The sequence below is a fragment of the Pinus tabuliformis genome, chromosome 2_2 (genome assembly GCF_031772625.1).
Source record: "Pinus tabuliformis cultivar Carrire ecotype Pingquan chromosome 2_2, CPIR1, whole genome shotgun sequence".
NCBI classification, from domain to species: Eukaryota; Viridiplantae; Streptophyta; class Pinopsida; order Pinales; family Pinaceae; genus Pinus; species Pinus tabuliformis.
In genome coordinates this window covers 1,111,836,118-1,111,856,317 of record NC_142300.1, presented here as the reverse complement: position 1 = coordinate 1,111,856,317, position 20,200 = coordinate 1,111,836,118, and the positions used below count along the sequence as shown (strand labels likewise).

At 39.4% G+C, this 20,200-nt stretch overlaps 1 protein-coding gene across 3 annotated transcripts in view; it reads right to left on the bottom strand.

Moving 5' to 3' along the window:
* The window catches only part of GCN2 (protein kinase family protein), a 444,532-nt gene that overhangs the window by 125,760 nt on the left and 298,572 nt on the right, over positions 1-20,200 (bottom strand). For all 3 annotated transcript variants that reach the window (XM_089405809.1, XM_089405808.1, XM_089405810.1), the window contains 4 exons: positions 3,266-3,346; positions 2,813-2,869; positions 2,561-2,692; positions 2,271-2,354 (listed from right to left, as the gene is read on the bottom strand). In XM_089405809.1, the coding sequence (XP_089261935.1) occupies positions 2,271-2,354; positions 2,561-2,692; positions 2,813-2,869; positions 3,266-3,346 (354 nt within the window). The remainder of the gene's footprint in view (positions 1-2,270; positions 2,355-2,560; positions 2,693-2,812; positions 2,870-3,265; positions 3,347-20,200) is intronic.

Here is a 20,200-nt window from a genome sequence, read left to right as displayed (position 1 = left end):
TGATGAATATGTTTTGAATTGAATACTTTATTTAGACAAGTATCATCTCACTTTTTGTTTGCAAGAAGACTTGTAACTTGTTTCCTTTACAAGTCATTTTCATATTTCCTTCCTTGCATGATTTGAATTTGTGAATAATCATATATTTTAAAAGTACTTCTTGAAAGCATATTTTATATATCTAGCATTGATATCATATCTTGTTAACATCTTTTGTTTGATTGACAATATTGCTTGTGTTTCAATTTGAAACATTTCATTTTATTTTGAGTAGGTAATATTTATCCTTAAATCAATATTTGAAGGCACAGGTTTTATATATGTTTATCATTATCTCGTGTGTTGATGCTTATTAAAGTTTATCTCATTTTATATTGTTCATATTATTTGCTCACAATCTCAAGTAATCCTAATTTAACATCTTCTAGAAACCTTCTAACTTAATTTTCCATTTAGGGACTCTTACCCACCACTTCATGGGTGATATCCCCAGGAGAAATCCTTCTCCATGATGAACCTCAGTGGGTGGCCAGCAGCCCCTTGTAGCCTCCTGCTAGCTCATTATGCAATTTCTCTGCCACCTGAGCTAGCCATGTGGTCCCTCACTCACCTGTATTGATCGTATGTTTGAAGGTGGGCCTCCCGAATCTAAAGGTATGTCTTGTTATTTGTTAATTGAGTATTGGGTTTACTTATCATGGACACTTCTGGGTATGGATTGATGGGGGGGTTTGGCGGAAAGGGTGGAATTAGTTTGTGCTCTTGTCCCCTTGATTTATTTTGGATGTTACCCTTGGACCTTGGACTTAAGTATTTCCAAAAAGTTCAGAATTTTATTTATGCAATAAAATATTTTTCTGGGTATATATAATTGTTGCATAAAATAAATCAGACCTGGGTATTTAAATTTTAACATGTTGTAGTGGCAAGTTGTAGAGGGACTCAACATGTGAAGCCAACCATAAATACTTATCATGTAACATATTCAATGCATCCCTTTGTCTTATAAGTAAACATGCCCTACAGATGTTGCACCTTATTCCTTCATCCTAATTTCTACAGCTACATACATGACCAAAATATTTGTCCAAAGGAAGTCTAAAAGTGAGGTTGTTCTAAGTTAGTTGTTTTCTCAGAAATAAATGCAAGCAGTGTGAGTTATGATGGCAACTAGGAGTAAAGCTTGTATCGAAGTCTATGGATTCTGTATTTCTTGATAGCCCTAAACACCATACATCCTACTTCTATGATAATTTTGAAATGAATAAAACAAATTAAAGGATAACAAGACACAGAAAATTGAAAAACATAAATCAATGTATAAACACAACATGTTCAAAGTCATGGATATGCTTGTTCTCATGGAAGATTTTTTACAACACAAGGAATCCTTCACAAGTGGTATCAATCTTTTAGTATGATTTACTTGTTGCTAAAGTAAGAGTTACAAGACAAGGTGATGTTTTCGGAACCCCGCATCTTAGTAACATATAGTTTGGTTTGTACTCAATCCCATCAAATACCCTCATATTACTCTATACTAGTAGTCTCTTGGTTAAAAGTCCTGAATTGTAAGGCATACGTCATAGTTTCAAATCCTTCTGAGTATCTTTTAAGAAAGCTTCAAGTGACCACCCCCGAATCAATCCTAAGATCACCCATTCCCTCTCAGCTACAGGGACACCACAAATGACATCAGGATTTGCATCGGTACTTTCATAATGATTTATTGTAATAGAGATGGCTTTGCTCACTTTATGCAGTCCTTTATATCCAGTGGTGAGTAGTGAATTTCTCTCTTTTCTAGAGTTGTGCCGCTTGTTTTAGGCTTTCTTACTCACATTTCTTTCATTTCATGTGTCTCTCATTTTTCTTTAAGCTTTCAGGAGTAGCCTTGGCACTCCCACATATGACTTTCACCTGTTGTATTTTCTATCATATCTATGTTGAAGGCTGGTGCTTGATTTATAGCAACTATTAGAACAGATTTCCACTTCAGAAACACTAGAAATACTCGCCACTTCTTTGACATAAGACTTGTTTGTAATGCAAAACATAAAATGGACTTGAAAAACTTCAAATTTCCCTTACTCAAGAAATTAACCCTTGCTATTCAATACTTTCATGAGCAAGAGCCCAAGTTAATTCTCAAATATTTTTCATTGATAAAGCACAGCACATATAAAATACAACAAAGCTTCACATAACATGACAAAACAAAATATTACAAAAGCAGGAAAAGAAAATAATAATTGTTTCTGTCATCAGACCTGCAAAAGTTGACGTCGTATGAGAGCCCACTTTGATTTCCTGTAAGAGGTTTGAGGAGATGAGGAACATATCAAGGATAATAACTGCATTCAACAAGCAATCCAAATACAAATCCACTGTAAATAAAAATTTATATTAGAATGAAAACAATCCAAGTAGTAATTTTTTAGTCAATGTCAATTGTAGACTGCAACACCACCTATGAGAGGAATTTGTATCTAAACTTGGGGACCTATTCATGAATCAAAAGTTCAAAAAAATTAAAAAAAAATCTTTACAGAAACTATACCTTAGCCACATCGTGCTTAGATTCCTGTTTAACTCCAGTCCATGACCATATCGCATCCAAAATGTGGGCATGGTTGACATGGATTTCACAGGCATCCCAGTCAAAGAACTTCCTGACAATATCCATTGCCACCTAAGTACAAACAATTTTGAGTAAGAAAAAGTTAGGCATTACTTCTTAATGTAAATATACTTCCAAGTTCTGATATCGTATTTATCCATTCATTTAGGATGAGAACAGAAATAATAATACCTTTATAACTTCGCCTTCTGTCAATGTTGGTTCTCCTCCAACGATATCAAAATCCCCCTATTTTGCACAGGAAGAAAACTCTTGAAGACAGATTCCAAAGAAAACACAGATAATCAATATGGAACCTCTACAGAGTGAATGGGGGTATAAATAGGATTTCCATATCTCCTCTCTTATGATTTACTCAGTATACAACCCCTCAAGATTTCATATTTTCAGCCCACTGCTTTACAATCTTCTGAGATTTTTATATTTTAAATAGAATATAGGGGTCTATACGAGTCAATAGAATCCTATGTTAGACATTGCAGCCTTGAAAATTGAAATAATGATTCATTTACTTAGAACCATCAAAAATTCCTAAAATAGTAAAATATCAAATCATCACATGAAAATTCCAGTTTAAAGAGGTTACAATTACACCAAACACATATAAATGCAGTATATGCTAACCTGAAGGCAAGGATTTGGAGCTGAATGGCCAACTCCTTTTCTATAAACCCGAGATATCTCATATCGTCTAAAGGAGGTTTTCTGTTGTCAATTTTGAAAAAAAAAAAGGTTAAGAGACACGTCCAGCAAATAGCCTTGATACCCATGACACTACAAATGTGATATATTTGTATATTGATAAGTTTGCAAGCAAATATGCTTTGAACAGGTAGATTCCTAGATGAAGCCTCTCGAGCATAAAATTATGTAATTAAAATTTGAATGGAAACCAAGGGTTCATTCACCAGATCATCCACGAAAAGAGACAAATGTCACTGTTATAATAAAAGGACAAGCCATGAATGTAATCCACATGCACAAATAATAAAGATGTAGTACAACAAAATCTAGCACCCCTAAAGTGTAATGTCCTAAGCACAAGGTCTTGGTTTCTAAAACTCAGGAAGGCTACCCACTATCAGCACAATAGGTCTTTCTCTCTCCTTAGAATGGCTTTTCTCCAACTAAAGTGAAGTGTCGGTAAGAAAACACAAAGTCCAAATTCTTTAAGTGTGCTTTAAGTGTGCCAAAGAAGCGTTGCCAGACCAATGAATATGGTAAGGAATCTACCTAATGAATGTGTATATGAAGGTTCCAAACCAAGTTACGAGTCTCCTTTCAGATAGTTTGCAATAGCTTCTTCGACTAGTTTTAGATCTAAAAGTTTAATGATCTGGTAGTGAAGTGATGTATAAAAACTTGTAGGCTTCCACAGTCCACAATAATAGTAAATGTTCTTTTGGAGATCTTTACTGTGTATGTGTGCAAGGATCTGTCCAACTTTTCGGGTGGCACTCCACCCATCTTCAGGGGCCAAACCAAGCAGAATGACTAGAAAAGAGTTCGATTAACTTTACATAGACATGGGAAGAGTCAAATAGAACGTTAGATTCCAAAGTTTAAATGGTCCATGGTTAACCAGGTTTCTAAAATATGCCTGATAAATTGAGAGGGAAAATATATAACATTATTATTGATCAAATAAAAAATATGGTTGAGAAAATTCAAAAAATAAATTATTATCGATCAAACAAATGAATTGGTTAACTAGAGTCAGATCATTAATGAAAACTAATTAAAAAGATATAAGAGGGAAATCAACAATAATAAGGTCACTTCATCACAATTAAGGGGACAATATATTTAATTAAATAAATATTTATAAATTGTGAGGAAAAAAGAAAGGGGTGAGTTAATTAAAGAATAAGTAAAGGAATTATTCTGAATAATAAATACAATGAAAATTTTAGAAATAAAAGAAGGAAAAAAGAGGATGGATTAATTTAAAAAAGAGAGGAAAGAGGGGGGGAGGGGTTGAATTAACACTAAACAAGAAAACCAAAAGGAAGTGATGCAAGAATGAAAAACCCAAAGCTAATGGGGGGGGAGGAGAATTAATTAAGAAATTAAAGAGGAATAGAAGAGGAGGACCAGTGATTAAAGATTTGAAAAAGAAGCTTCCATGAATGGCTTAATTTATATCCATCTTTGCAACTTAAGTTATTTGGATGCTTTACAATTTCAAGGGTTTCGCAAATGATCCAGCTGGAGTAGAAAGGAGTGGGGGAAAGGATTTTTGCTTAGTTAAATCATATAAGGTGCCTAGATTTATAGGATTGCTCAGCCAAGGTTGATTTGGAAAAACAATTATGAGTAGTATTGCTTATATATTGCTTCAACTTGGCTTTAATGGATATGCCCATCTGGCCTATCTAAGAATTTCCACACAAGCTGGGATTTCATAAACCTTAGGGCCTGACAATGATTTACATTGGTTTTTGGGAGATTTAAATAATTTCTTTAGAGACTTGTAGGGTTTGAAAAGAGTTTTAATGTTTTTATTGGCTATGATTTTTGAGATGTGATCCATGGTACATTATATATAGGGAAGCAAAACCATATCTAGAGGGGGAGGGCGCAGAGGTTGCTTAGAGGGAGGGAGTTGGGCTGCTCATAATGTTGATTTCTGGTAGCATCGGATGTGCTCTAAGTCTAAAAATTTGCAGGGAGGCTTAGACATGTGCATTCTCAGTTACCCAGAAATCGTTTTGGGAAATTCCACTCGAACACAGTTTTATTAAAATAATTAATTATTTTTAATGGGACCCTAAGTCTAAACTTAGGAAATTAAAATAAGTAATGGGTATTAATCTAAACTGTGGGTGTAACTTCTAGAAGAAGGCGGAGATCAAGTCAATATGATCCTAGCCATTGATTAGAATCTAATCTAGGTCGTTGATTGATCAATGAGAAGATTATAAGAGAAGGCTTGATGGGCACTTGGAGAACACACCGAGAGAGTTCAGGAGATCGAATTTCTGAAGCAGAGCAGCTACCGAAGAGAGATTCAAAGTGAGCTTTTGCAGTGAGGCGCAGGGATAGTATCCAAAGGGAAATCTTTCCCAGTCAGAGGATACTCAGCAGAGAAGGCAGAGGGAGATCCAACAGTGGCAGCGCTGAGCCAAAGGGGTTGACGCAGAGCCACACAGAGGCAGTACAGAAGCCAAGAGGAAGTCCGAAATTTGCAGAGGGAATTCGAGTTTCAGAAGTCAGGGTGTGAGATCGAGAGACAAAAATCGAATCACCTAGGCAGCGAATCGACTAGCCAGAGGATTGACGTTGTCCCCAGTGAGCTTGACGCTAGGCTGACGCAGACATTGCACAAAGGCAGCCAAAAAAGACAAGGGCAATCTTTTTGGGGCTGCATAAGCCACGATTTCAAGTGATAGTGTGAGGTAATGTCACAAATCTCTCTGTCAGGTTTATTCTCCTCAACTGGAATGTCGGGAAGGCTTCCAGAGATGTATTCAGATTTTACTACTGCATAATATTAAAACCCTCAGATCTGCTGCACCAGTTTTCCCACATTGGGTTTTTCCAAGGACATTTGTCTAAAAATAACAGTGTTATTGTGTTGTATTTTGTTTCTTGCTCAATCTCTTGTTTGAGCATATAAATTAATTAAGTGAAGGTTGCAGTGTATGTATTTCAATATCTGTCGTAGGAAAAGCAAATAACTTGTTCATGTAAATCTAACAAATAGAAGAAATATCATCAGTTGTTGTAGTAGGGATTCCGGTTTAGGAATTTTCACACATAACACCCTTTTCATTCAGACAAAAGAATAACCATTTTTTCCAAAGGCTTTCATTAGATGGGATTTTTCTTTAAAGAGGAACTAGGGATCAAAAATGTGAATAGCCCTACTAAAGAGCGTCTTTAAGACAGTATTTTAAAACTATACCGATCTGAATCAAATTTGGCCTCGTAGACCAAGCCAGACCCCTGCCCGGGTTGGTTGGGTAAAAAAACAGGTTTGACGGTTGGTTCGTTACCGAGCTAGTCCGCGGGCAAAAAAAGGCGGCAATTCGAACTTCAAACTCAATTTTTTTTGGTTTTTTTTTCTTAGTGCCTCTACCCCTCTCCCAAGCCTATAAAAGTGACCCAACCCTTTCACATTTACTCATAGCTATCTCATTGCATTTGTGTGAGCTTTTGTGAGGTGTTTGTGAAAAGTTGGAGTTGGTTTTGGAGTAGTAGTGAGGAGGAGCCATGGGATTCCCCGTCTGACTCTAATTCAGAGTTTGAGCCAGATGATCTTGCCTTGTTTAGCAGTAGTGACTAGTGATGTTTTGTTGTAGAGGAGATTTAGGGCCTCCTTGGTTATGTGTTTTTGTTCGGATCTCTATATATTACATGTATTGGATAGTGCACCGAGTGCCATTTTGATATAATAGATATATTGGTGTGGAAAAAGTCGCCAAAAAATCGTGAATAAATCAGCAAAGTCCTTTTTTTTGTACTACCGATTTAATTGACCGACTTTTTGGCGATTTTTTCCTAGTTGAAAAAGTCGAGATTAAATTGCGACTTTTTCCAAAAAATCGCGAATGAGGTAGTTTCTTTAAGATTTAGAAAAAAAAAAAAAAAAAAATACATTCAGGATTTTATCGAAAATGATATTTTTTTTGGTCGACTTTTTCAATTTTTGGACCCTTGCTGATTTAATCCCGACTTCGACTTTTTCCATATTGAGATATATTCATGAGCATACTTTGATCATATGTTGTCTTCTCTCTATATTATAATGCTTTGAGATTGGAAACATGAATGAAAATCTTTAAAAATATGTTTTTTCATAAAAAAATAAATATTTAATGTATTTTTTACAACGATCGAGTCATTTGAAATCAACTAGGCCTAGTCAATACTGAGTCGGAGTCGGACAGAGTCTGTCGATTTGCGCTAGCATCGGATGTGCTCTAGGCCTCAAATTTTGCAGGGAGGCTTGGGCATGTACGTTCCAAAGAACCCAGAAACCGTTTTGGGAAATTCCACCCAGAGATGATTCTATTAAAATAATTAATATTTTTAATGGAGTTCTAAGTCTAAACTTAGGAAAATTAAAATATTAATGGGTATTAATCTAATTGTGCATGTAACTTCTAGAAAAGGACGGAGATCAAGTCAAAACGATCTGAGCCTTTGATTAGGACTTAATCTAGGCCATTGGTTGTCCAACCAGAAGATATAAGAAGGGCTTGAGGGTCATTTGGAAAATACACCAAGAGAAATCAAGAAATCGATTTTCTGAAGTGAGAAGTTCTCGGGAGGAAAATACGATTGAGGAGATTTCTTGTAGTTAAGGGGCAGGGATAACATCTAGAGAGAGATTTTCTCAGCCGCAGAATCATCAACAGAGAGAGGCAGAGAGTGATCCTATAGCCTAGATGCAGAACCTGACACAGGGCTACTATTGAATTTTCTAAGTCTATCCATTAGAAAATTAATCTGTATTTTGCTAGTTTATTCCTTCTACTTGTAAATTCTGAACAAGTTACTTAAAACATTTAAATATCGAAATAGACACAATACATTCACAACATCTACATATCATCAACTGAAAAAAAACAAGCACACAATTGACACCGTTATTTTTGGACAAATGTCCCTGGAAAAACCCAATGCGGTAAAATCGGTGTAGCAATTCTAAGGGTTTATTATTATGCAATACTTCTTTGAGTACAACTGGGTGCCTAACCGGCCCACCCGACAGAGAAAAATACACGGTAGCAATACCTCTATATTCGGAAACAGATATTCAGAAACCTTGTCCCACGAAACCCTCTCTGGCACAACTAAAGCTCAGCATTGGCCCTTCTGGCCTCTGCGTCAGCCTCCTGCTGACCTTTGTCAACCCTAGGACCCTCTGCGTCATCCCTCTGAGGCACTGCACAACCTCTAGGACCCTCTCTGTCACTCCAGCACCCTCCGCGTGGATGACGTAATCCCTCTAGCATCTGCGTTGTCCCTATTGGGCTCTGCGTAGCCTGAATTGACTGCTGCTCTTGCTCTCTCTGCTTCTGCATTAATCTCCTAGTACTATCTCTGCCTCTCTGTCCAGTACTCACTACCCCTCGCTGTTGATCACTGATTCACTTTTTCTTATCAACCCCTCTCTAGCAAAATGAATGACTAATCACTCTGGTGTGCTCTCCAACTGACCCTCAAGCCTCTTATACTTTTCTCATTTGTCCTTCAACAGCCGAGATTAAATCTCTAATCAATGGCTAAGATTAGATCTCGCTTGATCCATGACTTTTGGAACCTTCTAACCCAGTTTTATATTAATACGCATTAATATTTTATTTTTCCTAAGTTTAGACTTAGGAACTCCACTAAAATATTAATTATTTTAATATCTCCCAAACCGGGTACAATCTGTCCAACCCATTTCTTGGTCTTGGGGATCTCATATGCTTTAGCCTCTCCACCAATTTTCATGGCTAGAGCACATCAGATGCTACCACAAATCAACAACCATGAAGGGCCACACAGAGGCAGCGCAGAGGATGAGAGAGAGTTGGAGATTTTGCTAAGGAGAGTCAGTTTCAGAAGCTGGGAGTCGGGGTGTGAGACCGTGTGGCTGAGACAGAGACTCGAGGCAGCAAATTGATTAGCAAACTAAGTGACGCAGAGCCTAGAGGGGTTGATGCAGAGCCTGCGTGAGGACTATGCAAAGCATCGTAGGGCCTGCCAGAGGCCATTCATTCAGTATCCGGATCAACCGGGATTTTCTCAGTGATTGTGTGAGGTAGTCTCCCAAATCTTTCTACCAGTATTTCTCTTTGTAACTTAATAACCCTATGAGGTATTTAGAGATGTATTCAAAATTTGCTACTGCTTAGTAATAATAAACCCCAAAGCTGTTGCACCGGCTTTCCGGAATTGGGTTTTTCTAGGGACATTTGTCCAAACATAACGGTGTCTATTGTGTTGTATTTTATTTCTTGCTCAGTATCTTGTTTCCACTTATAATTTAATTAAGTGAAGGCTACAGTAGTATTTACTTTGATATTTGTCGTATCATACAGTAAAAACTTGTATGGATTCACAAGTAGGAGAAGTAACATCAGTTCGCTGCAGTGGGGGTTCCTCTTGCGGCATTTTCACATGGTATCAGAGTTGCAGGTGAAGCAAGAAGAGCAGAATCAGTAGATCCAATGCTAAGCGGGAAAAGGGAGTTTGAAAAAGTAGTAGGAGGCAGGGGTTCGAAACCCCTAGAGGGTTGACGCAGTTCCAAGTCAAGAGGACAGGTTTTCAAGGCAGGAGAGGAGGACTTCTAGTTCGAATTTTTGAACGGCCAAAGGGAGTAGGACTGAAACCTCAGCGTAAAAGAGCTGGTGGGACGTAGATTTTCAGCAGGCAGATTGTTGGGTTGAAAAATATCAGAAGAGAGAAGAGAAGCACCTTGAGGGAACTTTTCCTCAGCAAACTTCCCACCAAGAAGTTTGTTTTCTCATTGGTTGAGCAGCAGCAGTGAGAAGCAAAGAGAGGATTTTCGACATTTTTGGCAAATATGGCAACCAGTGGCTTGAGGGATAAGGACAAGTTGGACACAGCGTCCAACTACATCATTTGGAAGGCTAGAATGTCATTCCTTCTAGATGAGCATGCCCTCAAAACATACGTTGACAGCATGGTGGTTGAACCTGCGGATGCAAATCTGTTGAAAAAGTACAGCATTGAGATAGCGAAGGCCAAGACGATGATCAAGGATCACGTGGTGTGTCACCTTGCTAACAAAGGGGCTGCTAAGGAGATGTAGGATGCCTTGGCCATGTTATATCAGGGATTTTCCGAGCAGCAGAAGATCTACATGGAGTAGAAGCTGAGATTTGCTCAGATGCAGAAAGGGGAGCGTGTGGATCTATTCCTCACAAAGCTGAAGGAAATCCATGATGATTTGTCTGTTGCGAGACATACACCTCAGGATTCAAAGTTAGATAGACTGGCCCTCAATTATGTCTCAGATGAGTGACAAGTCTTTGTCCAGAGTATCCTGGGCAGAGCAGCATTGCCAAATTGGGATGAGATGTGGGCAGGTCTAAAAAAAGAGGAGTTGAGAAGAGACTTGGTCAAGGTCAAACTTGACGGAAGCAACAGCAACAGAGGGTCGAAGCCCAAGGAGGAGGAGGATAATGCAGCCCTTGCATTAAAGGGGCAGCAAGGGCAACAGAGACGAAAGAAGGATGTCTCCAAGGTGAAGTGTTTCAGATGTGGCGAGATGGGCCACTATGCATCCCAGTGTCCTTTGAAGAAAAAGCATAAGAATGAGAAACACGATCCTAAGGTTGTAGCCACAAAGATCGAACAGGAAGAGTTCGCCATGACAGTCGAGATACCTCCAAGAGAGAGGTGGGTTGATTTGGAGTTGTAGTTCGAAAGAGCTACAGATGGGCTGGATCCTTGAGGAGTCCACCTCTTGGATCAATACCTTGCTATGACCAATTTTGCATTAGTGGGATGGACTAGTGTTGGATGGTGTCGAGGAGTGTTGGGGAGACAGTTGCAGTGGCTAGGAGCACCAAACACTGAACAACACAGGGTGTTGATTTTGAGTAGCATCGGATGTGCTCTAGCTCCGAAATTTTGTGGAGGGGCAAGAATACATGAGATCTCCAGAACCCAAAAATCGTTTGGAGAAATTCCACCCAGATGAGGAGTTATTAAAATAATTAATATTTTTAATGGGTCCCTAAGTCTATGGGTGAGAAGGTTCTAAGAGATGAGGATCAAGCCAGTTCTAATCTTAGCCGCTGATTAGAAATTAGAACATAGTCGTTGATTCATCAACTAAAAAAGTATAAGAGGAGGCTTGAGGGTCAATTGCAAATGAGACACCAAGCAATCAAAGAATTCGATTTTTTGGGGCGAGGTTTGCTGAGGAAATTGAGTTAGTGACCAGAATTGCAGCGAGGGGCAGTTTAACAAGGGATTTTCATTCGAGGCTAAAGAATACATATCAAAGAGGCAGCGAAGGGTCGGAAGAGACAGTGCAGGCCCTAGAAGGGCTGACGTAGAAGCCGAAGAGTTGACGCAGAGGATGCAGAGGGCTGACGCAGGTGATGCAGAAGTCATAGAGGCTGACGTTGGGCCTCAGAGGCAGCGTCAGGGAGATTTTGTGGGGCAGACTGGGAGTACATCAGCAAAATCAAATTTCTAAGCAAGGGAGGCTCAAAGTCGCGGTGACACTGCTCCTGGAGGAGTGACGCAGTTCCAGAGCAGTGCTTGGAGCAACTTTCGTTGTCCAGCATAGGAAACAATCGAAGCAATTGTAGGGTTTGATCATCCATTTCCTGATTTGTCGGAATATCGGTCTCCAGATAGAGGTACTACTGCCAAGGATATTCTCAATTGTGTGAGCCATTTCTGTCACCCTAGTTGTATTCACGAAATCTGCTTAATAATACAAATCCTCTATATGCTGCACCGGTTTTCCCAAATTGGGTTTTTTCGGGGACGATAGTCCAAAAATAAGGGTGTCCCTTGTGTTATTGTCTCTGTTTATTTCAGTGCATGATCTGTATATTTGTGAAGGTTGCAATACCGTTTACTTCGATGTTTATGCAATTAAATAACTTGTTAATGTAAAGAACAAGTAGGAGATTGTAACCAGTAATTGCAGTAGGGGTTTCTGATGTGTTAGAATCAGGAATTTTCACACAGAGCAAAGTTGGCAGTTGTGCAGATGGCACAAAGTAGAGATCAGCAGCAGTGCAATAGATTCAGAGGGTCAGCGTAGAGACTAGCAGCAATTAGTTCCAGCATTCATGTGATATCATACTAAACACAGTTAGTTCAGCATTTTTGGATGTTTTTTAGTTGCTTCTCTCAGCGATTAAGTTGCAATGCGGATGCAATGTTAGCAGTGGCAGTGCTAACAGCATAGTAGATGCAGCATTTGAGAGGGAGTTCTAGTACAGATGTAGCATTGGCAGTAGCAGTGTCAAAGGTAGCAGTACAGTTGCAGCAACAGCGCAGTAGTTGGTGGACAACATGTCAGACATCAGCAATGCAGAGGACGATGCTTTAGAGTCAGAGAAATATGCAACAGCAGTATATTGCTAGAGCCCATTCCTCGCTAAGAGGGAGTGTTGATTTGGGGTAGCATCGGATATGCTCTAGGTCTCAAAATTTGTAGAGAGGCTTGGGCACATGCATTCCAAGGAATCCAGAAACCGTTTTGGGAAATTCCACACAGAGATGATTTTATTAAAATAATTAATATTTTTAATGGAGTTCCTAAGTCTAAACTTAGGGAAATTAAAATATTAATGGGTATTAATCTAATTGTGGGTGTAACTTCTAGAAAAAGATGGAGATAAAGTCAAAATGATCTAAGTCTTTGATTAGGAGTTAATCTAGGTCATTGGTTGTCCAACAGGAAGATATAAGAAGGGGCTTGAGTGTCATTTGGAAAATATACCAAGAGAGATCAAGAAATCGATTTTCTGAAGTGAGAAGTTCTAAAGAGGAAAATACGATTCAGGATATTTTTGCAGTTGAGGGGTAGGGATAGCATCTAGAGAGAGAGAGATTTTCTCAGCCGTAGAATCATCAGCAGAGAGAGGCGGAGAGTGATCCAGTAGCACAGACGCAGAGGGTGATGCAGGGCCACGCAGAGGCAGCACAAAGAGTGAGAGAGAGTCTGAGATTTTGCTGAGGAGAGTCAGTATCAAAAGCCGGGAACCGGGGTGTGAGACAGGGAGGCTGAGATAGAGACTCCAGGCAACAAGTCGATTAGCAAACTGAGTGACGCAGAGCCTAGAGGGGTTGACGTAGAGCTTGCGTGAGGACTGCGTAGAGCAGCGTAGGGCCTGCCAGAGGCCATTCATTCAGTATCTAGATCAGCCGAGATTTTCTCAGTGATTGTGTGAGGTAATCTCACAAATATTTCTGCTAGTATTTCTCTCTGTAACTGAATAACCCTGTGAGGTATTCAGAGATGTATTCAGAATTTGCTACTACTTAATAATAATAAACCCTCAAAGTTGTTGCACCGGTTTTCCCGCATTGGGTTTTTCCGGGGACATTTGTCCAAAAATAACAGTGTTTGTTGTGTTGTAGTTTCTTTCTTGCTCAGTATCTTGTTTCTACTTATAATTTAATTAAGTGAAGGTTGCAGTAGTATTTGTTTTGATATTTGTCATAGCACACAGCAAATAACGTGTATGGATTAACAAGTAGGAGAAGTAACATCAGTTTGTTGCAGTAGGGGTTCATCTTGTGGAATTTTCACAGAGTCGACCCTCGGTTGGTTCCGAATCCAAGTCAGAGTTTTAAAACTATGCTTTAAGATAGGTGATTTCATAGCTAAATAGTGATGGGAATGGGCGTGGAGGTATCGGTCAGTGTGGGTCTTTTTGCGAAACAATTGATGAGAAAGTGAACCATCAGGAAAGCGAGAGACCAATGTGGAAATTTTATGTCTTATAGCCCCAACCGATTTCAATTTGTTTTGCTCATGAAGTTTAATGCCCAACCCCCATGTTAATTGCTAATTTAAACTTGAATATAGAATTCAATAGAAACACTAGAAGCTACCACTACTTTTACACTTTAAAAACTTCATTGGCATGCACAAAAATTTAGACAGTTATTTTTGGTCAACTAGACCCTAGAGAAAACCTGAACGGAAAACCAATAGGAAGAGGATTTTTATTTGTTTTTCCTAGAGCAATTTTTACAACATTAAATACACAACAGGGTACTTATCTTCCTCCAAATTTGGCCCAGCTCCTAGATATTTGTGCCACCGTCTCGAAATTTGTGCCATGATTCAACAATCTCTACCTTGGAATTTGTTCCACTATCCAAAATTTCTAGCCTTGAAAATCATGCCACTATTAGACTTCTAGCACCTCGAATTTCATGCCACTATCACTAATCTCTACCCTAGGTTTTCGTGTTGACAAACTAGCAAATCCTCCACAAAATGCGGGCCTCTGATCAACCTCTTCTGCCTTGAAAATTGTGCCACAAACCCATAGATTTCTCCTTGAAATTTGTGTTTGTGAGAACTGCAATAAATGCACAGGGTCTCCTTGATTTCAGCACTGAGGTGATTATTGTCTCTGCCTCAGAAAACACATTAAATCTTCCTCGAAATCTGCACTAGAGATGCACTATTATACTTCTGAATCCCTGTTTCCGAATAGAGAGGTATTACTGTCAGTTATTTTTCTCTGTCGGGTGAGCCAATTTGGCACCCAATTGTACTCAAGGATATACTGCATACTAATAAACCCTCAGAATTGTTGCACAGGTTTTCCCGCATTGGGTTTTTCCAGGGATGAGCTGTCCAAAAATAATGGTGTCACTTGTGTATTTGTTTTCTTTCAGCCGTTGATCTATAGATGTTAAGACTGTATCGTGTTTATTTCTTTATTTATATGTTTTAAATAACTTGTTCAGAATTAACAAGTAGAAGAAATAAACCAGAAAAATACAAATTAAATTTCTAGCAGATAGACTTAGAAATTTCAACAACTAGATCGAAAAACACGGGGCAGCATGCTTTTGTGGTGTCTGATGATCGCACATGCTATTTTGTTAGGCCACAAAATCAACAAAAAATAAAATATGCATCTATCTATCATGAGGAATATCATATGATTTTATATCTAATGCAAAAATCAGCATGCAATACATCCTACTCTACCATGCATATGATACAATGTCAAGTGTTAGGTATAATCATAGACGCAATGCAAGCAACATGTCAATCGATCAATACAAGAACGCATGCTTCCATGATTATTTCTACAATGGACTCGACAATAATAATATGAGGGGTTGTGAGGGAGGGAGGTCGGAAAACAAGAGACCCATATGTCATAGAAAGGGATCCTGGAAGAAGGAAAAGATAACAATCAAGGATTGGGTTTGACCCTTCAACCAAGACATGGAAATGTCAGTAACCGAGTATATGAATCTTTGATGGAGAACTATCTCAGGGCTATCATCCTTAGGGTAAGAAGGGGTGAAAGACTCGGACACATTTAGGATGATATTGTTTTGGTCATTGGGAAAACAAGAAGTGGGCTCATCATCATATTTGGGGAAAAACCATGATTCCTAGTTCTTTATAGGGGAAATCAGCTTTTCATCAAAACTAGGGGGATGAACATCATCACAAACATCTATCTAGAGGGTAGGGAAGAACGCTCAAACATGGAGAAAAACCCTTTATCAATGGCATGTCCTAGGGAAGCATCCTCCTCAATTTCATGTATATTAGAGTCATCATAATTTTCCACAATCTTGGAAGGCTCTTATTTTATTGAATCATCTTGGAACATAAATAAAAGACCCTTCCAATCACTAAGAATGACTTCATAAGGACCAACAGTGTTATTCGGAAGGGTTGGAGCATTTTCTTCTTCACTATGCTCATTCTTATGCACTTGAGGAACCATGGGGTCTTCATTTCTATAATCATACCTAGATCCCCAATCAACAGCCCCAAAGGCACTCATAGATTCTCTATTTATTTGATTATCATGATCTTCCTCAGAATCCTCAAATTCTACACTATATATTTGTTGGTTAGAATACCATTCATTCCCTTCTTCAGACAAGGAGGACTTTTCCTCCTTCATTCGTTCTCGAAGAATGATCTCCAAGGTATTTACTACATGATTTCAAATAAATGCCTCAAGAAGAAGGTGATGGGTAGGATTCTCTTTATATATACTTTTTGTGTTACGGAGGCTTTCCGATTGTTCACAATAGCGGCGCTACATCGGAAACCCTAATTTTGGTTGTGTGGTCCCACTTCCCGACACCATATATCTCACTCACCTCCGCTCACTATAACCCCTTTCCACACTTTTCCCGTCCAGTTCCACATTTGACCATGGATCCACAAGGAGTTAGCCTCCCCATCCCCTTGTCCACACTTTGGGTTAGGCCTGTAATGATGCCTCGGAGGTTGATGCAGCTAAAAAGAACGTTAAAAGCATAATTTGGTCACATACAACAGGAAATGTACCGTAAAATGCAAAAGATGGTCAAGACAAAATAATTTGGCACGTGGGCAAAAGCCAAACATGAGCTCTACCCCCTGTCATTATGGCCATAACCCTGGTTCCTAGGGCCCCTATGTATGCCCCCTTAATCATTAAAGAACCCATGATTGTCCCAACCCCTAGTGGGCGATGAACTACCCAACCTTAAGGGGGTAATCACTACTTTATCATACACATCATGCTCTCATCCCCTAGAGACCCGAGCAATTAAAAGAAAGAAAATCAATAAAAGGTAAAAGGCATATGAAGAAGGGTGGAAAAACAAAAGTTGGGGTAATTCATGTACCACAATTACTCCCTCCTACATCTATACACCTAATGTGTGGGCTTCCCCCATTATATCTACCCTTGTACCATGGCATGTGGCTTGGAGCCTCCCTATTGCCCCACTTTGTTCCACCATCATTTAGCATGACATTTGCCATTTATCAAATGTACCATGGACCTGTTACTCCCTTAGAGGCTAAAACCACCTAATAAGGTCCTTTATTAACCTCTCTTGTTGAGCTTGGTGACACCAGTACACTCTAAAGCCCATTTGGAAGGGCATGCGCTATGAAGTGTCCACTTTTTCCCCTGGTTTGCAAGATTATTTACTCAATTGCACTAATGGATTGTTGTATTGGAAGGTGAGGAGACACATTGGACCTTATCCAAGATTGCATATGGGTTTCCATTTGGACTTGGACTCCCTATACGGGGTCTGAGCCCTCCGGAGGGTCATAATGGCACTTGTAGGGTGAGCATTGAGAGCCATGGGCCTCCACCACAACAGAGCATTGGTTGACATGCCATGGGCTTCTTCAGCACCACATATTACTTGCTCATGCTCCAACTATACAAAAATGATGATGCACTTGGACCACATTGCCCAATCAACCACATACATCAAACACTTGGTAGTTGATCTAGAGCCCAGATGGGGTTGTCTCATCTGGACATACATGGGAAGGCTTGTAACATCATTCAAGCCCTTATTCATGAAGCATTGGCATGTTTTATCCAATTGGAGATCCATAAGACCAGTGATTGTGCCCCACAACCACTTGAGAGCACCACAGATCTTTTCCTTGGAAACCAAGGGGCCACCCCCTTCGTCATCATTTTGGCAGTCCTCCTCTTCATTTTGGCACATGGAGGACTTATCTTGGTCTTCCAATGGCCCTTTTGCACCATTATTCTATTATTTCGGCCTCAACAAGAAGTCTTATTTTGTACTTATGAGCTATTTGGTGGGTGTGTCACCAATAGGATTGTTATTTTTCACATTAAAGTTATTTTTAGGAGCTCATTAGGCTAACTAGACTAAATTGAACTCCTTATGGCTCATATAAATAGAAGAGTCGTCGCATTTGTAAATCATCATCATTTGGATTGGGATTTCTCTTGTAAAGAGAATTCGGACCTGAAATTAATCAATGAAATTGGATGTAATTGATGCATTTTGAAGTTTGGGGTTTTCACTACCTTGTCCTTGATCTTCTAATTGTAATTATGATCGATGGATATATTCCCATTTCCTTGTAAGTGTGTTTTTTATGCTATACCTTCATATTTTTGCATGTCTAATGTATGGAATGTCTTGTCATAATCTTGTTTGTGCCCTAATTTAATGTGAATTATTGAAAGCACTGGGTTATTGAAGCATTGCATGCATTACTCATTAGGGGAATGTAAATGAATGTTCCTAGAGGCTTGTCCCATCTTGCATCATCAAAACTTCATCATCTCTTGCCAAGCAAAGTATAAATTCCTCTTATAATCAAGTTGTTGTTTCCTAGGGTTAAGAAAGGCTACATAGGACTCCTTGATAGAGTGAAGTCTTTTTATCAAAGGAAATCTAGACTCCATTTCTCCCAATTGTCAAGGCACTAGGTCTCATTTCTAGTTGATCAACCCTAAACCCTTCTCTTTTCTTTATTTTTCCATTTTGTACCCTAACCCTACAAGGTCACCTAGGGCCTAGTGCAAAATGCATTAGGGAGGTCATCTTGAAGAGTGAGCTGGTAGGCTACTGCGCTACGATTTCCTCTTGGCATCCTCAAAGATTGAAGCAATTCCCATGGCTAGATTAAGAGAAATCTCGATCCCTTGCTCCAACAACAATTTTTCCCTTAAACTTCTTCGATTAGTGGCATTCCAAAGGCCATTTTCCCTTGAAAACTCAGAGGAAGTTAATCATCATTTTGGCCTTTCTCCTCCTTGCTTGACCCTCACATCTCCTTGAGGATCATCTTCTATCCCTAGGCCTTGCTTGGATTTTCTATAGGTCTCTCTTGTGGACCCAAACCTTTGCATGGTTGTTATCTCACAAGGCCCTAAGAAAGATATTGCCTCCTAAGCAAACTTTTGGTCTAGGAGTATCCATTGTGATTGAACAAACCTCCCTTTTGGCTTTAGGTCTCCTCCTTAAGCCTCTCTTGGAGAGCCATTAGCTTCTCTTTGAAGCAATTGAACCATTATCTGAGCCTCTCATTTGAATGGGCCTTGGAAATCACACCATACCTTGCCATTGATACCATCATCCTAGTGATTTCCTTTATACCAAGACTCCTCCCATTGGTGAAAGTCCATAAAGAGCAGGGGACACTGACTAAGGTAACAATGGGTCTTTGTCCCATTGTTGTCATTTTGTCTAATAGTTATCCCTTAAGGTACTCCTCCTAAGACCCTTGCTAGATTGTGGCAACAAGCCATATTGGTAGATGCAACACAACTTCTTGCCTACAAGAAAGAAGACGCCAAGGCGAGGCAGATAATCCTAGATGGGGTAAAGGTTCATATTGATCCACATATAGCAAATTTGGATACAACTAAGAAGATGTGGGATGCCATCATAAATTTGTTCTAGGATTCTACTGTGAACGAGAAGTTGATTCTTAGAGAGAAGCTAAGAAATACCCAGATGAACAAAGACAAAGGTGTAGTTAGTTACCTCACCAAAGTCTGACTTGTCAAGGAAAAGTTAGCAGTTGTAGGAGAGAAACTAGAACATGAGAAGCTCGTGAGAACAACCTTGAACGAGTTCTCAAAGCAGTGGGATGTATTCATTCAAGTCATTGATGGATGAGATACCCTGCCTAACTAGGATTGTCTGTGGACCAATTACACTCAATAGGAGCTTAGGCTGAGTCTTCTCAATGGATGCAACAGTAAAACCCAGAAACATGAGGAAGAACAGGAAAACGTCGCTCTATTGGGAAAATTCAGAGCAAAGAAGGGTTCTAGTAAAGGACCTTACCCAAAAGGAGAGAAGAAGAAGAAGGACCTTTCAAAGGTCAAGTGCTCTGGTTGTCATGAGTTTGGCCATTATGTCTGCCATTGCCTGCAGAGGAATAAAGGTGAAAAGAAGGGCAAGAAGTAGACGACAGCTTTCGCAGGTGCAGATGAACTTTCTAATAGGATGGAATAGGAGTTTGGACTCATAGCTTGCCTGACTAGCTCGACCTCACAGGTGTCTACTATATACACAATAGGGCGTCATTTCATACGGCAAGAGTTAAGGAGTACTTCTCCAGCTACA